A 16806-nucleotide genomic window follows, 5' to 3' on the forward strand; every position below is an offset into this window, starting at 1 on the left:
TGTGTGTGTGTGTGTGTGTGTGTGTGTGTGTGTGTGTGTATTTGTGTGAGTTGTGTATGCCACGTGTGCGCAGGTGTCTGAGGAGGTCAGGAGGGGTCAGATCCTTGGAGCTGGAGTTATAGGTGGTATTAGCTATGTGATGTGAGTGCTGGGAGCTGAACTCAGGTTTTCTGGGAAAGTACCAAGTACTCTTAACTGCGATGTGTTCTCCCCAGCGCTACAGAAATAAGAATAATCTTATTCCGCTGTCCTGGGCAGCCCCTTGCCCTATACTGCAGGCACTAAGACTGCTTACCCCACTGCCGTTTTGTGGCATAGTCAATAAACAGTTCTTTTTTTCTTTTTGTGCAAAAATTTTAATTGAAAATGTTTCTGAGAACGTAAGTAATGGATTTACATCATCTCCACTCCTCCCTCTCCCAAATAAGTTACCCTTAAAGAAAAAAAAGAAGAAAGAAAGAAAGAATTCCTATTCTAGCTTGTATCCATATAAGATATAACTTGTGCCCCTCAGCCATACCCTAGTACTTTCCACTTAAAATGCAATTTAAGGAAAACTGTTTGAAATGTAGGATTTCCAAAAATAAAAAGGGGTCGTTGTGCACCTCTCTCTCAATTAATTTTGGTGCATAGCTCCAACCCAGTTGCCTCATGGGATTCTGTGTGTCTGTCTGGTCACGTGGGGATAACGATGTGAGGCCCTGATGTGACATGTTAGTTAATATAGCCGGCGCCTCTTTTTTCCATTTCTAAGCACTTCCTTATGACTGTCTCACTCACACGTTTCCTAGGCATGTGATGCTTGGCCCCCCTCCAGCGTTAGACCTTGACGAAAATGAAATGTGCTTGTTTTTAGGCGGAATGCAAGATTACAACTACATCTGGGCCCAGTGTTTTGAAATTACGTTGGAACTGTCCTGCTGTAAATATCCTCGAGAAGAGAAGCTGCCATTGTTTTGGGATGATAACAAAGCCTCTTTGATTGAATACATAAAACAGGTGCACCTAGGTTTGTGTCTAATAATTCTTGTTAACACACACAGCACGCGTAGAACCTTTGGGTTAAGCATATACAAAACCTCTTGGGAGCGTGGGGCAGGACTTCATTTTTAGAACCAGGACTAACTAAGCGTTTGGATTCCCTACATATATTTTATCCGCAGCGTGTGAGAGGTGCTGTGCCCAGCTGTTATCAGACAGGATGGTTCGTGTTCACTTGATTTGCAGGTGTGAAAGCCCAGGGTGCCCCAAACTTTACATATTGAATGATACGTAAATCTGGCAAAAGTGCAGGAAGACCTGATGATACGCTTTTGCAACATCTCCAATTAGAAGCCTACTCCGAGCCCCCTAGATGGCTCAGCAGGTGAAGGTGTCTGCACCATGCCTGATGACCTGAGGTTAGCCCGGGAGCCCACAGGGTAGGAGAGACTTAAACTGTCCTCTGACCCCCCCCCCCCACTTATGCCATAGCACACGTGTGCCTCCAACACCCAATAAATAAGTAAACGTGAAAATGTTTACACAAAACCGAATCTTACCAGCATCTGCACAACACTGCCGACATTATTCGTTGGCTCTTCCCTCTCCCTCTTACATCATCGTTCTGTGGTGTCCTCTGCTGTCACCCTGACATTTCAGCTTTCACCGAGTCCCCATGAGTCCTGGAATAATTTAACGCTTCCACTGGAGTTCTCCCGATATCGATCCTTTACTGTGTTACTCTGAATTCTTCTCTGAAACCCACCCTTTGTCGGGATCATTGGGGCAGTGTGACAGCTGTGATATGTCTCTGCACCTCACTGCAGGGAGAGCCCTGTAGACTTCTAATCTAGTCAGGGCGGGCTTGCTCGCCATGTTGATAGGATGGGACCGTGAGGGAGCTGGACAGCCCGAAAACTACCACACAAATCGTAGCATAAGTATTGTTAGTATTAATGCAGAAGTAATCATACAAGCTCATTATTTAATCGTGCTGTATCGAGAATATTTCTGTCCCTGTAATCAGCTGGGAACTCACCTAACAGTATGTTGTTAGCATCTCAACCCTGCCCCCTAGTGGTTTGAGACGGGAATTTTTTTCTGATATAAAAAAATGAAATTTTCAAATTACTGATGCATGGTTAATATTTAATAGAAAGTCTCGGTCCCTATTAGTGCCCGGCCTGAAGTCAAGGGGTGCTTTTATTTGTAGGTGATGAAGGCAAGTGCACACCTTGATCCTTGTCATACCATATTGATCCACTGATTCAGTTCACGGCGTGCTAGGAGGCTTCTGAGTCTGAGATAGTGACCCATCTGGAAGTCTCTACCTTCCCTATCTGGGATGGAAAAGCCTCCGCTGTCTGTAGCATAGGGGCCTGGCCTGGAGGACAGGAGCCAGTGTAGATGCCACACGGTTTGGCCATCTTTGAAAGCTCAAGAAAGCACCAGGCTTGGGTGGGGTCGACTGAGAGTTTGGAACCAGACATCTGCCCTGCTTCCACGCCAGCCTGTTCTATGGCTTCAGAGGGGCTACTGGGACTCACAGGAGACCTCAGACTGAGCCTGGGCTCCGTGGTTCCGTGTGGCTGTATTAGAGGATGTTCTTGATGTGAGCTGGGAAAGATATCTAGAGATGCTAAGACCGAGGTCGCTCGGACCATAAGTCTGAATTCTGGGCATGCAATGTCCTGCCCTGGGAGGCAGAGTACAGTGTGACCAGCTGCTGCCTTGGCCTCCCCTGCACTCTAAGGTAGATCTGAACCTAGAGGCTGAGGAATGACTCACCCCACCCCACCATCCCCGCCACCCTGAGATAACTAAGCAACCTGGCTCTGAGAAATTGGATACGTACTGAGCTCCAGAACCATGTTGGACCAAGAGATGGATCTTTCATCAGATCCAGAACAGGGTGCCGCATGACCAGCAGGCTTGAAGGAGCACTTTTCTGGGGACTGTCTGGCTCCCACTCTGAATGGTGACCAGATTCTACCATGGAGAACTCAGAAGGCTGAGTTGTGCGTGTGTGTCTCCCAGGGAACCTTGCACCCTCCTGGCATCTTCAGGTTTGACAACAGGGCTGATGGTTTTTTTCAACTGTTGGCTTTTCCCTCTCTTGCCATCCTAGGTCTTTCTGAACCTGTGGGTCTACTGGTCTCTTCTCAGCCTTCAACTTCAGTACCCTGAGTAAATAGTAATAACAAATATAAATGAGACCTTGAATAAAAAGGCAAAAGAGGAGAAAGCCACATGAAGACACGTTTGTGGAGTTGACCTCCACAGACACCGTGGAAAGGAAACGTGGCCTTTGATAACCTATTCCCTGGGGAATGAGCCGGGAACTGAACGGAAAGGCCTCAGCAGGCCATCTGGGTCAGAGGTTTGCTTCATGGTCGAGATAAGGACTTGGTCGCTAAATGTCAAGACCTTCCTCTTTCCCCTCAATCTTTTCTAGAGGACACTGTTAAATAAATGTGTGCCTGGTGGTTTTCTTCCATGGCAAATAATGGCTGAGTGTAGCTATTTGCAGATAGCCCAAGGTCTTGTTACCATGGTGGCTCTTCATGGATGTCATTAGACATAAATGGCTTCACTTTGAGATACCCTGGCTTGTCACTGGAGGGACAAACTGGAATATGTGGCTGGTGTGGTTCAGGGGAGAGTTTCCTGGGAAGCAGGAGGCCCTAGGTTTGATCCCCAGCATGGGGGCATTGAAGTCTCGGAGTGGGACAAGTCTAATAGAATGGGTTTAGTGTGGATTCCAGAGACTGGCATCTCAGGCCCAGCTTTGCTACTCAGGTGACCATAAGACTAAGGAGGTTGTTTACGGCCTGGATTTGATCCTTGAACCACCAAAAAGAGGGCAAAAGTTATTTTAATCACTCAAAGCCTTATTCTTCACATTTGCAATATTTTGTTTTGTTTTGCAGTCTCGGCGATTGCTTAGCATGCTTTGTGGCCATGCTGATCACACTTCATGCTAGACAAGAATTTTACCACTTAGTTACTCCCTTGACCCTGTAAAAATCTGATAACAGCCTTGTCATCTTGAAAAGTTGATGTGAAGAGTCATTGAGAACATGCACCCATAGCCCTTAGTATACAGCCTGGCACATAGTAATTGCTCAATAAATGTTGTCTGCTCTTACTGAAAATAAGACCATACCAGTCACTTCCTTGGTTCAAGCAACATTGCAGTCATAATTTTGCTTCCCACTTAGTTTGCCTGGTGTGAAGACAAACCTTTTGAAGACCTTAAATGTTGACAACTATCTTGTGAGTGAGTAGTTTTTGTTTGGGAGTTTAGGGCATTCACCACCATCATGTGTCAATACAGTTTGATGAATCAGGAAACAACTTTGAAATGGCAGGAATGGGTACTCTTGATTCTGATCTTCTGTTTTGATAGTGTGTGCTAAATACTAAATAGCCAATAACCAGCCAGTTTAAGCTATAAACCAGGCTTATAGCTTGGCTGTGATTTACAGGCATCAAAATTACTCTCTTTTCTTTAACACTGTTAAGACAGATGAATACTAGGAATATATTTCTTAAGTCATTAAAGAGGAAAATTCTTCCATGTGCCATAAGAGGTTTTATTTACTTTTAAATTCTTTATTTTGGGGTTGGGGGTTTAACTCAGTGGTAGAGCACTTGCCTAGCAAGTGCAAGGTCCTGGGTTCAGTCCTCAGCTCTGGCAAAAAAAAAAAAAAAAAAAAAAAAATCTTTATTTTATTACTGTTGTGCCAGGCAGGACACATGTGGAGGTCAGTGGGCAGCTTTTTAGGGAGTCTCTTCTCTCTTTCCACTGTGGGTTCCAAGGCCATCTCACTGACCCACAATCTGATATTTATATTTCATTTTCTTTTTGTCTTGCAGGTGTAAAAGGTCAAGTGTTTGATCAGAGTGGAAATCCATTGCCAAATGTAATCGTGGAAGTCCAAGACAGAAAACACATCTGTCCATTTCGAACCAACAAACTTGGAGAGTACTACCTGCTTCTCTTGCCGGGGTCCTACATGATCAATGTAAGTGTGCAAGGCCAGCTAGTGTGAAAACAGAATGCACAGTGCTCACCTTGGACGCCCAAAGTAATGGGGAAAAATCTTAACTGTGGGGACAGCAAGGGAGAAAGAAAAGAGGACATCAGACCTGCAATAGGAAAGGAGTGGAGAAGGTCGGAATGATGGGAACAAACCAGGAAGAAAACTCATGTGTTTTCCTCACTGACAGATAATTCTCAATAGAAGCCAGGCACTTTTTTTTTTTTTTTCAGTTTTTCCATGTACGTGTACGTGTGCTATGGCACACACGCAGAGGTCAGAAGGTGGGGCCTGGCATGGGGCCGGGGGCAGCGTGTCAGTTTGTCCTTCCAGCAAACTCAGATTAAACTCAGGTTGTCGGGCTTGCAAGGCAAGCGCTTTCTTTCACCTGGCAAACCATCCCACCAGCTCGAGAGGGCTGTTCTAATAAACCCATGCAACCCAATTATTCAGATCAGGAGCTAGCCGAGGTGAGCCAAGGTGCCTTGCACGGAGCCCTGCCAGGGAGAGGCCAGGGCGGCAAAGGAGACGCTGTATTGTCGGAATGAATGAGGGAGAAGTCGGAAGACGAGCAAAGGAGTGACAAGATGGTTGGAAAGGAAGCCAGAGGAAAGAAGGAAGGAAGCCGCCAGGCGGTGGTGGCGCACGCCTGTAATCCCAGCACTCGGGAGGCAGAGGCAGGCGGATCTCTGTGAGTTCGAGGCCAGCCTGGTCTACAGAGCGAGATCCAGGACAGGCTCCAAAGCTACAGAGAAACCCTGTCTCGAAAAACCAAAAAAAAAAAAAAAAAAAAAAAAAAAGAAGAAAAAAGAAGGAGGGAGGAAGAAGGGAGGGAGGGACCTGGAAACTTCAGCCCTGCCTGGCCCCGCCCCCGGGGGAGGGCCCTGCGGGAGACTGACAGTCAGGAAGTGCCCGCATGCTCCAGCGTACCAGGAGACCATGAATGAAAAGTCAAGCTTTAGATCCAGTCCGGGGAGCTGATCTGAAAAGTGGCTCTGCCATTGCACAGCCACGCGGGACGCCGTCTTGGCGTAGGAGCTGGTAGCCCCCCCCCCCACCCTGGACTCTGTCCAGTATTCATTTCATTGACCAGAAGACAGACCCCCTCAGAGCCCAGCAGCTAGCTCGGCCAGCCACGGCCTTGGCAGTGCAGCGAGCCAACGCCTCAGTCCACAGCGTCACTGCACCTGTCGATCGGGAGCTTAGCCAGGTGCCAGCTGAGCCCCACAGCTCCAGGGACAGAGCTACCGTGTGGCTTCAGACCAACCACTCACCTGGTTCCTCCCCAACCACAGCCTCGGGACCACAGCTGCTGATGCAAACCGTCTCAGCTTCCCTTAGGTAGAAGGTACATACCAAAGCCTGTGTGTGAAAGGCTCCTAGGCGGCACCATACGGAATGGGGTAAAGCCCAAAACATTCACTCCCAGGTCAGGAACAAGGCAAATACAGGAGGTCGTAGCAAGTGCAATTAGGCAAGAAAAAAAAAATGGGTATCGACAATCAGCAAATTCAAGAACAGTCTTCAGAACTGAGAGAAAAGAGGTTGGTTTCTAGGATGCATAAGGGACTCAAAAATCCACCTTAGGCAGGTGGATTCTCTTGAGTTCATGGCCAACGTGGACTACACAGTGAGTTCTAGGCCAGCCAGGACCTCAAGACACAAAGCAAGCACAATCTAGCTGAAGATGCACAAGGACAAAGCTAGAAAAACTCAAGTTGGTTTTTGTTTGTTTTTTATTTTTAAAAAATCCGTGGAAGGGCTCAGCAGTTAGGAAGACCCGGGCTTGGGTTGGGGATTTAGCTCAGTGGCGCAAGGCCCTGGGTTCGATCCTCAGCTTAAAGAAAAAGAAAAAAGACCCGGGCTGGAGTCCCAGAACCCACCTGTCAGTTCACAACCATCTTTAACTCCAATTCTAGGAGCTCTGATGCCCTCTTCTGGTCTCTGTGAGCACTGCATGCAAGTGGTACATAGATACGGGCAAAACACCCACGCATGTTTAAATTTTTTTTTTTAAAGGAGTAGAAGTCTCCACTTAGATCAATGGCAAAGAGAATGATAGCAAATTGGGGGGAAGAGTACTTACAATCTTCATATCCAGTAAGGCTACTGAGTATAGACTCGGTACGAAGGAAACCATCCTTACCGTGGCAGGTTGTGAAAATGACTGGTAGAATCGACCCTCTGCTTCCTCCTTTCTCCTGACTCACATCACCAGATGCAGAACCTGTCCCTGACCTGGCTTCATTTTGTAATTCTTGGTATCAGCAGACACTAGCCCCGCCCCCGCCCCATCCCCATCCCCCCACTCCCCGGCCTGGCAGGCTGTCACTCAAGGCACAAAGGCTGCCTGCCTCCTCGTGGCGGAGAAGGCGTCTTCAGCTTTGGCCCCCCAGGCATCTGAAATCACTCACGCAACTGTTTCTGGTTCCTCCTCAGGTTACAGTCCCGGGACATGACCCACACCTCACAAAGCTGACGATCCCAGGGAAGTCCCAGACCTTCAGTGCTCTTAAAAAGGATTTTCACCTCCCGGTGCGAGGGCGGCTGGATTCCATCCTTGTATCCGACCCTTCCTGCCCAACGATTCCTCTGTACAAACTAAGGCCGAACCACTCGGCTGCCACGACGCCTAGTTTGTTCTTCGTCTTCCTGACTCTTTTGCACATGTTTTTCAAATAAAGTAGAATGTGAGACTCAAGCTCCATCACCCCCTGGAATCAGGGATTGGTCACTCCAGGTTATGGCAATTGTCCCTCTTGGGAGACCGTGACGGGGATAAACTCCACTGCTTTCCCCAAGAGGAAAACTGGATGTTTCCAAACCCAGCAGAGAGCCATGTGCCACTTTCAAAGCCATCTTCAGTCCGGATGAATGGAGGCCACTGCCTAGCAAGTCCTGCCCACAGACGCCCCATCCTGAGGTAGTCCCAGAAATTTGTAAGAAACTTGAGAAGCAAAACAGATATCCCTAGAAGAAGAAAAAAAAAAAAAAGAGTTAGTTTTTGTATACAGAAATCCAAATGGATCCCAGCAGCGATGATGAACACTTCCTGATCACCTTCTATGCACAACCCTGCCATGAGTGCTATTTGTAAAGAGCTAATACTACTAAGTACGTATAAGTGGTTCTCCCTAAAGGAAGAAATTTGTAGATAACAGGACTGAGAACATTTACTTTTCCGGCATTCTAAGGAGAAATGAGAGGAAATGGGCAAACATGGCCTGACGTGTGTACAGAACGCAACAGACAAAGCAGCCTCTGTCTCTGGTGCCAGTGTCCTTGCCTCCCTGCACCTGATGCCACAGTCCTGCTAAGATGACCCCTCGTCTGCAATCCTGGTCTCTTTTGCCTGAGTCCCAGATGCAGGGCAAGCTGCTCACTAGACACACCCACCTGGATACGACCCATATGAACTTCACCACATCCTGTTGACAGTTGAGACGCCGCTGTGTGAGGGCTGATCCTGCTCCGTGAGTCCTTGGTCCTTTCTTCATTGCGGGTCCAGTCCGTCACTGAAAGCGACTGTGTTGATTCAGCCCATCTTCTCCATGCTAGTTAGCTCCCCTCACTGCTGACCCAGCTTCACTGTCTCTCCCTCCCAGGTTTCTCTTTGCCAGGTCCATCTTCCACACAGGCCTGGAGGAAGGGGGCTGCCCAAAAGCCCTTCCCCTCCCTAACGAAATCCCAGATCTGGATGTCATTCTGATTGTACCACATCTTGTTTCCCACTCAGTGAAACTCCACTCCAAGCATCATCTTCAACCAGGAAGCCTTGTCATTGCTCTCCCGTGAAATTCCAAATGTCTGGGTCAAGGCCAGTCCTCTTGGGTCCTTCAAATGGGCTGGTTGTCTTGGTTACTAGTTTCCAGCACAACGGTGCTATCTATTTCGTGCTGGCTTTCTCTGGTACAGCATGGGCTCCTCGAGGATCCAGCCAGGATCTACTTGTTGGAAAAGTTCACTCCTGCATCCTCAGAGCCTAGCACAAAATAGGAAAGAAATGGTTGGGGGAAGTGTTTCAGCAACCTGCTACAGAGCTTCCCTGAACAGTAGAGATTTAAGCAGTTTTATGGAAGTAAGTTTTATATTTGGCAACATCCAACTCACTGGTGTATACAGAGAGAGAGAGAGAGAGAGAGAGAGAGAGAGAGAGAGAGAGAGAGAGAGACTGACTGACTTGTCATGGATACATCAAGAAAAACAATTCAAACATAGATGCAAGTGAACTCACTGTAAGGCTAGGTATGAGGGCGCTCGCTAGCTGTCAGCCACACCATGCACTACCTTCTAGACCAGAAAAAAATTCTTATAATCAGTTGGAAGTAGAAGTGCCCTATGTGAAAGTGAATTTATTCTGACTCATTGCAAGAATTAAGAGGAGGCCAGGTATGGTGGCACATGCCTTTAATCCCAGCACTCAGAAGGCAGAGGCAGGTCTCTGAATTCTAGGCCAGCCTGGTCTACAGAGCAAGACACTGTCTCAAAAACAGATAAGTAAATAAATAAGGATAAAGAGCAAACAGGAAAATCAATAGCAACTCTGGTGTGCAGGTTCCTGAGCACTGTGAGTTTTCCATGGGAACTGAGTCACCTGGTTCTTCAATCACTAGCCTCGAATGGCTGTGAAACCAGGCAGGGCTTGGCACATGGTGAAGGCTTGAGACTCTAAAGGACTGAAGGGATACATGGGCACCTTGATGCCCTTTCTTGGTGCCAAACTTACTCTATATTTTAATCAATAGTATGTGTAGTTTTTAACCACTTCTAAATTTGAAAATAGCATGAATGTCTTGATCATTGTATTTAAATAAGCATTAGCTTATATCTTGGAAAGTGATTTGGGTACATTACATTTTTTCTTGCTTTTTTGAGCTGAGGATCGAACCCAGGGCCTTGCGCTTGCTAGGCAAGTGCTCTACCACTAAGCTAAATCCCCAACCCCAAGGTACATTACATTTAAAGTATATAAGACTAAGCCAGGTGTGGTGGCTAGCACCTGTAATCCCAGCTCTTGAGAGACTGAGGCAGGAATATACACACAAGTTCAAGACCAGCCTGGACTATAAATGAGACCATTCTTAGAAAAACAGTAAAATTTGTTAAGAGCAAACTTGGTTTGCCATCGGCTGGATGGTCTGAATTCTGACCTACCCTTTTCTAGGGTGGTTTTTAAAGGAAATGGGCTGTTTTCTGAATGGGCTCCTGGACCTAACAGAAAACGTGTTACTAAAATAACTTGCACGTGGATGTGTCTTACTGGAGAGGCCCAGGGCTTTGCACACACAGGAAGAGTGCTCTGCCACGGAGCCCAGCTACTCTTTTGTTTTGTTACTTTTTGTTTTGACACACAGTCTCACTAACTTGTGTGGGTCGGACAGGAAACTCACCATAATCCAAGCTGGCTTTGAACCTGCCTGCCTTAGCCTCTGGAGCAGCTATTATGGTCTGGACTATGTCCTTCTTAAAATAACATTACTTAAGTCAGAACTCTGTATCAAAACCCAAGGTAAACTCAACTAAACAAGGGGAGGAGGTGTAGCTCGGTGATAATGTGCTTAGCATAGGCAGTCTTGGGTTCAGTCTCAACTAACTACCCCCACCCTGAGACAAACCATAACTGTGAAATTATTCTATGGTCTGGGTCCTCAAAAGTCCACAACCCCCATCCCTGTATGTCCCCTAACCTGACAGATATGCTCTGAGGTTCCAAATTCAGGTGTAACCCTTGCAGAGAGAACAGTGCAAGCTGGATGAAGAGCCAGGCTCACAGTGGTCCTGTTAGGCAGCCACAGTGGTGGTACAGACCACATTTTGGTGCTCCTTCAGGTAGAGAAAGCACAACTAATACTTGGGTAACTCCTTTGAAGGCAGCTCACCGTCTTAAAGGTGAGTTGAAAACGGGAAGAGAAGTTAGCAAGGATCATGTCATTTTCAAGGAAACTTTCACTAAGTGACCTAGCTCACTTGTGTGCCTATTCAAATAGGGATGGTTGAAATCCCAGCACTCGGGAGGCAGAGGCAGGTAGATCTCTTGAGTTTAAGGCCAGCCTGGTCTACAGAGTGAGTCCCAGGATTGTCAGAGCTACATAATAGAGACCTGTCTAAGAAAAAGGGGACTGGAGAGATGGCTCAGTGGTTAAGAGCATTGGCTGCTCTTCCAGAGGTCCTGAGTTCAGTTCCCAGCAACCACATGGTGGCTCACAACCACCCATAATTCGATCTGGTGCCCTCTTCTGGCCTGTAAGCATACATGCAGGCAGAATACTGTATTCAGAATAAACAAATAAATATTTTTTAAAAGTACCCTGCTAAATGAACGGTGGCTGATGTTTAGTGAGACTCTAAGTTGGTGCTTCGTTTTTTCCACTCAATAAACTGCTGAGCAAGCTAGAAATGTTTGGCCTCCTTTACTCCATTCTCAGTGTTTTTCAAGATTCAATGCCATGCTTTGTTCCAGAAGCAAATCTGCATGTTATTTGTCTCAAAACAGTGTGCGCTAGCTCCACTTTCCAATGTATGAATGGCCTCTGGGCGGAGAAGTATCTATTTCTAGGAAATGTGTATGAATCTGCATAGTGTGGGTATTCTCCTACTTCAGCAGCAGTTTGACTATTCTGTTCTGTGAGGCAGCAATCTAGTGGATACTCGTGAGGTTACTTTTGCCTTCTTCATGATCTCGTGGGGGGCGGTGATGGTTAGATGAGGTAAAAACACTGTTCTGGATGCCTAAAACAGACTTCACTCCTGGATTTGTTCTAGGACTTACATCACTAATAGGCAGACACAGTACTGTTACTCACAGACTATTTTATCGTATTTTAGCACACAAGCTACCTACCCTACAGCCCTTCGCAAGTGGCTTCTTGCTGATTTTTTTATTATAAGCTTCTCAGTGATTCTTATCATTCAAAGACCAGTAAGCAAGATGCTCAGATTGAGCCTGGCAGCTTGAGGCCGGCCTGGTCTACAGAGTGAGTTCCAGGACAGCCAGGGCTACACAGAGAAAATGTGTCTCGAAAAACAGAAAATAAAAAATACACTCAAATTGTCTAAGACTGTAACATTTGCTGTGGAGGGACCATGACTACCTCTGAGCTTATAAAATTTATCTGTTTATCAATAAAAAATATTCATTTAGTGAATGCTGTCTCTTTCTGTTACTTTTTTGCTTGCAAACATAACAAAATCTACAAACTAGAAAAGATTGCCATCAAAGATACTCTAGGAGAGACTAAATTTAAGATCTTAGACAAGAATGGTTCAATAATATTCCCGAAGTCTAGATGGTCTTTCCAGGACCGTGTATGCTATCTGTGACACATTCTGAGTTAATTTGAATTATGTGGCTGTGTGTTCCATGGACAAGATTATGGGCAAGGGTGTCTTCTGATCAAAAATAATCTGGGGCAAAGGATGCAGCTCAGTGTGGAAGTGCTTATCAAGCTTGCCCAAGGCCTGAATTCAGTCTCCAACACCACAGAAGCAAAACGCTTTTGGAATATTCACATCAACATAGTAAAGGATCTGAGAAACCATGCAGAAGAGAAGTCAGCTTCAGAAGTACAGTTAGCCATGGAACCATTTCTTAAACCATCAGCCTAGTGTAATCTTAGATTTCCAAACACCTTTTGAGGAAACCTCACAGAAAGCATTTGTCCTGAGTAACAAGTTTTATTGGCTCCCAAGTCCTTTTGTTGAAACATACAGCGTAGTTGTAAACAAAGAATTTGCTTCCAGAAGGAGCTGGGAAACTTAAGGGTCCTAACCTCATCAATAAAAATCTTGTCATTGTGCCTTCTAGTCAAGGACATGTTGATCTGAGTGCACATCTGTCGCCAAAACTGCTGCACAACTGGCTTTTTATTTATGCATATGGGAGTTTTGTCTGCATGTATGTCCGTGGATTATTCCAGAACACAGGACAGTTTTCTCCCCCATTTCTTTCATGAGTGTGAGGGCTGAATTCTCTCCACAGCTGAAACCCCAGCCTCCAAATTTTCCATGTTGCTTTTATAACGGGGAAAAAGGCAACTGGTTAGCTATGTCCAAACAAAAGTACTAACCACGGCCTCTGTCCGACAATAAAGCCTCGCCGTATTTTGTATGCACACTGTTTTTAAAATGAAATTGGTCTCGAATTCTTTGCTCTGTTGGCCCACAACTTTTCTTCTGAGCTATTCTAATAGTAGTTAGGAGTCCCCCGCTAACGAGTACTGGAGCTCAGCCCTCCCGACAGGCCCCTCTCGAGTCACAGCGGGAAATCTGTTTCCATACAAAGAAAATGTCTGGAAATGGGTATTGGGAATACATAAAATTATATAAAGGGTTTGGGGAATTCTTTCTATATTACAATTCTGACCTGAGTCTTTTTTTTTGTTTTTTTTTTTTGTTGTTTTTGTTTTGTTTTCGAGACAGGGTTTCTCTGTGTAGCTTTGTGCCTTTCCTGGAACTCGCTTTTGAGACCAGGCTGGCCTTGAACTCACAGAGATCCGCCTGCCTCTGCCTCCCGAGTGCTGGGATTAGAGTGCTAGGATTAAAGGCGTGCGCCACCACGGCCCGGCCTGATCTGAGTCTTAAAAACCAGTCTTCATAGAACTTTTTAGGGAGGGACAATTTTTATACCAACAGTATTTTTTCATCTTTTAAGAAGTTGTCTTCTTTGAAATCAGGAAAATAAACAAAAAAAAAAAAGAAACGTGTGGAGCTGTTTTCATTGCCTGTCAACATCCTGAATGCCCAGTTGTCTATACAATGCATTTTATCTGATAGCTTGAGGGAGGGCACATAAGGAAGCAACCATCTTCCCAGGGAGAGAAAATACAAACGGACCTGTGACCGCATTACCTGTGACCATGTGTCTGCACAGATGGGACCTGGGCTACCTACCTAGCTGGGTTCTGGAAATGGCTAGTCATGAATGAACCGGAGGGAATCCTGTTAAGCCGAGGTCTGGTCCTGGTGGCTGTGCCATGTCTCTCCTAGTCTCCACACTCAACCTCTAAGTCAGAGTTCTCTAAAGGAGTAGCCTATCTGTGATCTTGATTTTGACCTCCCATTAAAGGAAGCTTATGAATATTAGTTTTAGAATGTGAACAGCAACCATTTCAGAGAAATCCAGAGGGTGTGGCTCAGTCAGCAGCGTGCCCAGAATGTGGAGTCCTGGGCTTGATGGCACACTGTGATCTCACACAGAGGTGGAGGTAGAAGGATCAGTCATTCAAAGCCGTCTTTGGCTACATAGAGGTCAAGGCCATCTGGGTTACATGAGACTATCATTAAAAAAAAAACTAACCAACCAGATGTTGGAACCAGGCATGATGGTGCATACCTGTACTTTGAGCATGTGAGAAGACAGTAAGATCAGAAGTTCAAGGCCAGCCTCTGCTACACATCAAGTTTGAAGTCAACTTAGTGGGGTGTTGGAAAATTGTAAGCCAGAATTAGACAAGTGCAAAAACTTAACTCTATGGCATCCATCCAGAATAACGGCAATAAATTTAAAGGGTTAGTTTGGGAATTCAGAAGGTGAGAGACTATTTTGAGGACTTCATACTGTTAGAAAGATAGTATTCTGAAGGCAGTGGAGATACTGATTGAAAAAAAAAGAATAATTAAAAATCGTTAGGGCAGCACTTTAGAGATAGTGAATTAATAATAACAAAAAAAGTCAACCACCATGATGTCAGGAGGGAGATGTGAGGTATCTGGAAGAAACTGGGGGTATGTGTGGATATGGTCTAAATACACCGTGCTTATGTATGAAATTACCAAAGTAAAAGTGTATTATTATTATTATCATCACTTTATAGCTCTCTAAAACCTTCAAAGGAGAGAGATTTGGAAAAGCAAAGCCTGGGCGGGCTCAGGGCCTGGCTGTCAATAGAGTGCTTGGCAAAAGCATGAGGACCATTTGGATCCCATCACCCACGTAAAAAGCTGCACTGAACGGTCCACATCCAGTGATTGCAGAGACAGACAGGCACATCCCTGGTGCTTGTTGGCCAGCTGGCCTAGCTCCAACTGTGAGCACTAGGTCAGAAGAGAGCCTGCCTCAGGGAGGAGAGGGTCTCTAAAGTAGAGGACGGGAGAGACAGCTGCCTGGGTAAGAGTTCTCACTGCTCCTGCACAGGACAGGGTTACAGTGACACCAAGTCTGTAACTCCAGTTCTAAGGGTCCAACACCCTCTTCTAGCCTCCTCAGGCACCGCATGCACGTGGTTCAATGCACTGTGTGCATGTGATACATACACATGTAGACAAAAAAAAAAAAAAAACTAAGGTGGAGAGCAATGGAGTTATTAATCTGTAGCTTTCACAAGCACTTACATACATGTATGCACACCCACATCTCCCAAGTGTACCTACCCAAACCACAGAGGAAAGAACATGTAATTCAAGTCTACTTCAATAGCATGCCTCTTCTTAAAAACAAAAGCAAAAAAACTATGATTCTCCTTTACCAAAAATAATACTGATTTTAAATATCACAACTACCCCATAATAAAACATCGAATCCATGGACTGTCTCCCATCTACCTTCTGCTTTTATTTGTTGTTTTTTTGTTTGTTTTTGAGTTTTCCGATGGAAGCCAGAAAACCTGCTAGCCAAATTCTAAAAGAGCTGTAACTATTTGTTTATTTTTTGGTTTTTCCAGTGTGTCTCTGTGTAACTTTGGTGCCTGTCCTGGATCTTGCTCTGTGGACCAGGCTGGCCTTGAATTCAGAGATTCGTCTGGCTCCGCCTCCCGAGTGCTGGGATTAAAGGTGTGCACCACCACAGCCTGGCCTTATGCTCCTTTATACTCTTATCACTTACCACTGGTTAAATTCAGCCCAGTTTAGAACACTCAGCTCATCAGGTGCTTTCAGGTTTTCTTTTTTTTAAATAACTTACTATTTTTATGTTCATTGTTTTGCCTGCATGTATGTCTGTTTGAGGATGCCAAATCCCTTGGAACTGGACTTACAGACAGTTGTGAGCTGTCATGTGGGTGCTGGGAATTGAACCTAGGTCCTCTGAAGAATAGCCAGTGCTCTCAATTGCTGAGCCATCTCTCCAGCCTGTTTTTCTTTTTAATACACTATTTATCGTTGGCAAAACTCCCTACAAGGGCTAAGGATATAGCGGAGGGCTTGCACTCAGATCTCCGGCAGCATCTCTCCTCACATCTACATCTATTTTTAACACACATACACAGTTGATCAAATGACAGAAAACATGGTCACAAACGTGTGTGTGTGTGTGTGTGTGTGTGTGTGTGTACATGTGCAGGTACAGATGCACATGCATTGTCTAGAGGCCAGAGGTTGGGACAGCTAGCTGTCCACCGTGACCTGCTTTGAGACATGTCTCTCGCTGGGTCCTAGAACTCAAGAGCATGAGCTGTCCTGGTTGGCTAACAAGCTCCAGGAATCCTGTCTCAGCTCTAGGATGACAAGCACATACCACCATAGCCAGCTTTCTCTATAGGATCAAACTCAGGCCATAATACTTAGAGGGCAAATACTGTTTAGACTGAGCTATCTCCCTGGCACTCTTGTCATCAATCCCAGAGCCTCACACACACCAGTCTGTCTACCAAAAGACTGCATCCCCAACCCTGACCAGTTAACAAACAAAACAAAACAAACCCAGAATGGTCCCCCTTTATCAAGAGAAGTCATCCTCTTTGATCAAGCATACAGCTTCAGGAGAGACACACACAGGGGGCATCCACCTAACCAGCCAGATCAGCTCAACCCTGATATCAGTGGAGTGATAAATGTCACAGATTGACTT

At 45.7% G+C, this 16806-nt stretch overlaps 1 protein-coding gene, 1 long non-coding RNA gene and 1 other non-coding gene across 5 annotated transcripts in view; 1 reads left to right on the forward strand and 2 right to left on the reverse strand.

Moving 5' to 3' along the window:
- The window catches only part of LOC118571165, a 32747-nt gene extending 30737 nt beyond the window's left edge, over positions 1-2010 (reverse strand). Inside the window, exon 1 of the long non-coding RNA XR_004943296.1 lies at positions 1542-2010. This is a non-coding gene — a long non-coding RNA (uncharacterized LOC118571165). The remainder of the gene's footprint in view (positions 1-1541) is intronic.
- Positions 1-9456, forward strand: part of Cpm (carboxypeptidase M) — a 62080-nt gene extending 52624 nt beyond the window's left edge. For all 3 annotated transcript variants that reach the window (XM_036170088.1, XM_036170087.1, XM_036170089.1), the window contains exons 7-9: positions 857-1009; positions 4861-5009; positions 7464-9456. In XM_036170088.1, the coding sequence (XP_036025981.1) occupies positions 857-1009; positions 4861-5009; positions 7464-7706 (545 nt within the window). In that variant the 3' untranslated portion in view covers positions 7707-9456. The remainder of the gene's footprint in view (positions 1-856; positions 1010-4860; positions 5010-7463) is intronic.
- Positions 9457-15597: 6141 nt separating this feature from the next.
- Positions 15598-15660, reverse strand: LOC118571304. Its single transcript, XR_004943339.1, has one exon. It is a non-coding gene; the product is annotated as a U7 small nuclear RNA (small nuclear RNA).
- Positions 15661-16806: the final 1146 nt, after the last annotated feature.

This window comes from Onychomys torridus, chromosome 20 (assembly GCF_903995425.1).
Source record: "Onychomys torridus chromosome 20, mOncTor1.1, whole genome shotgun sequence".
Classification (NCBI taxonomy): Eukaryota; Metazoa; Chordata; class Mammalia; order Rodentia; family Cricetidae; genus Onychomys; species Onychomys torridus.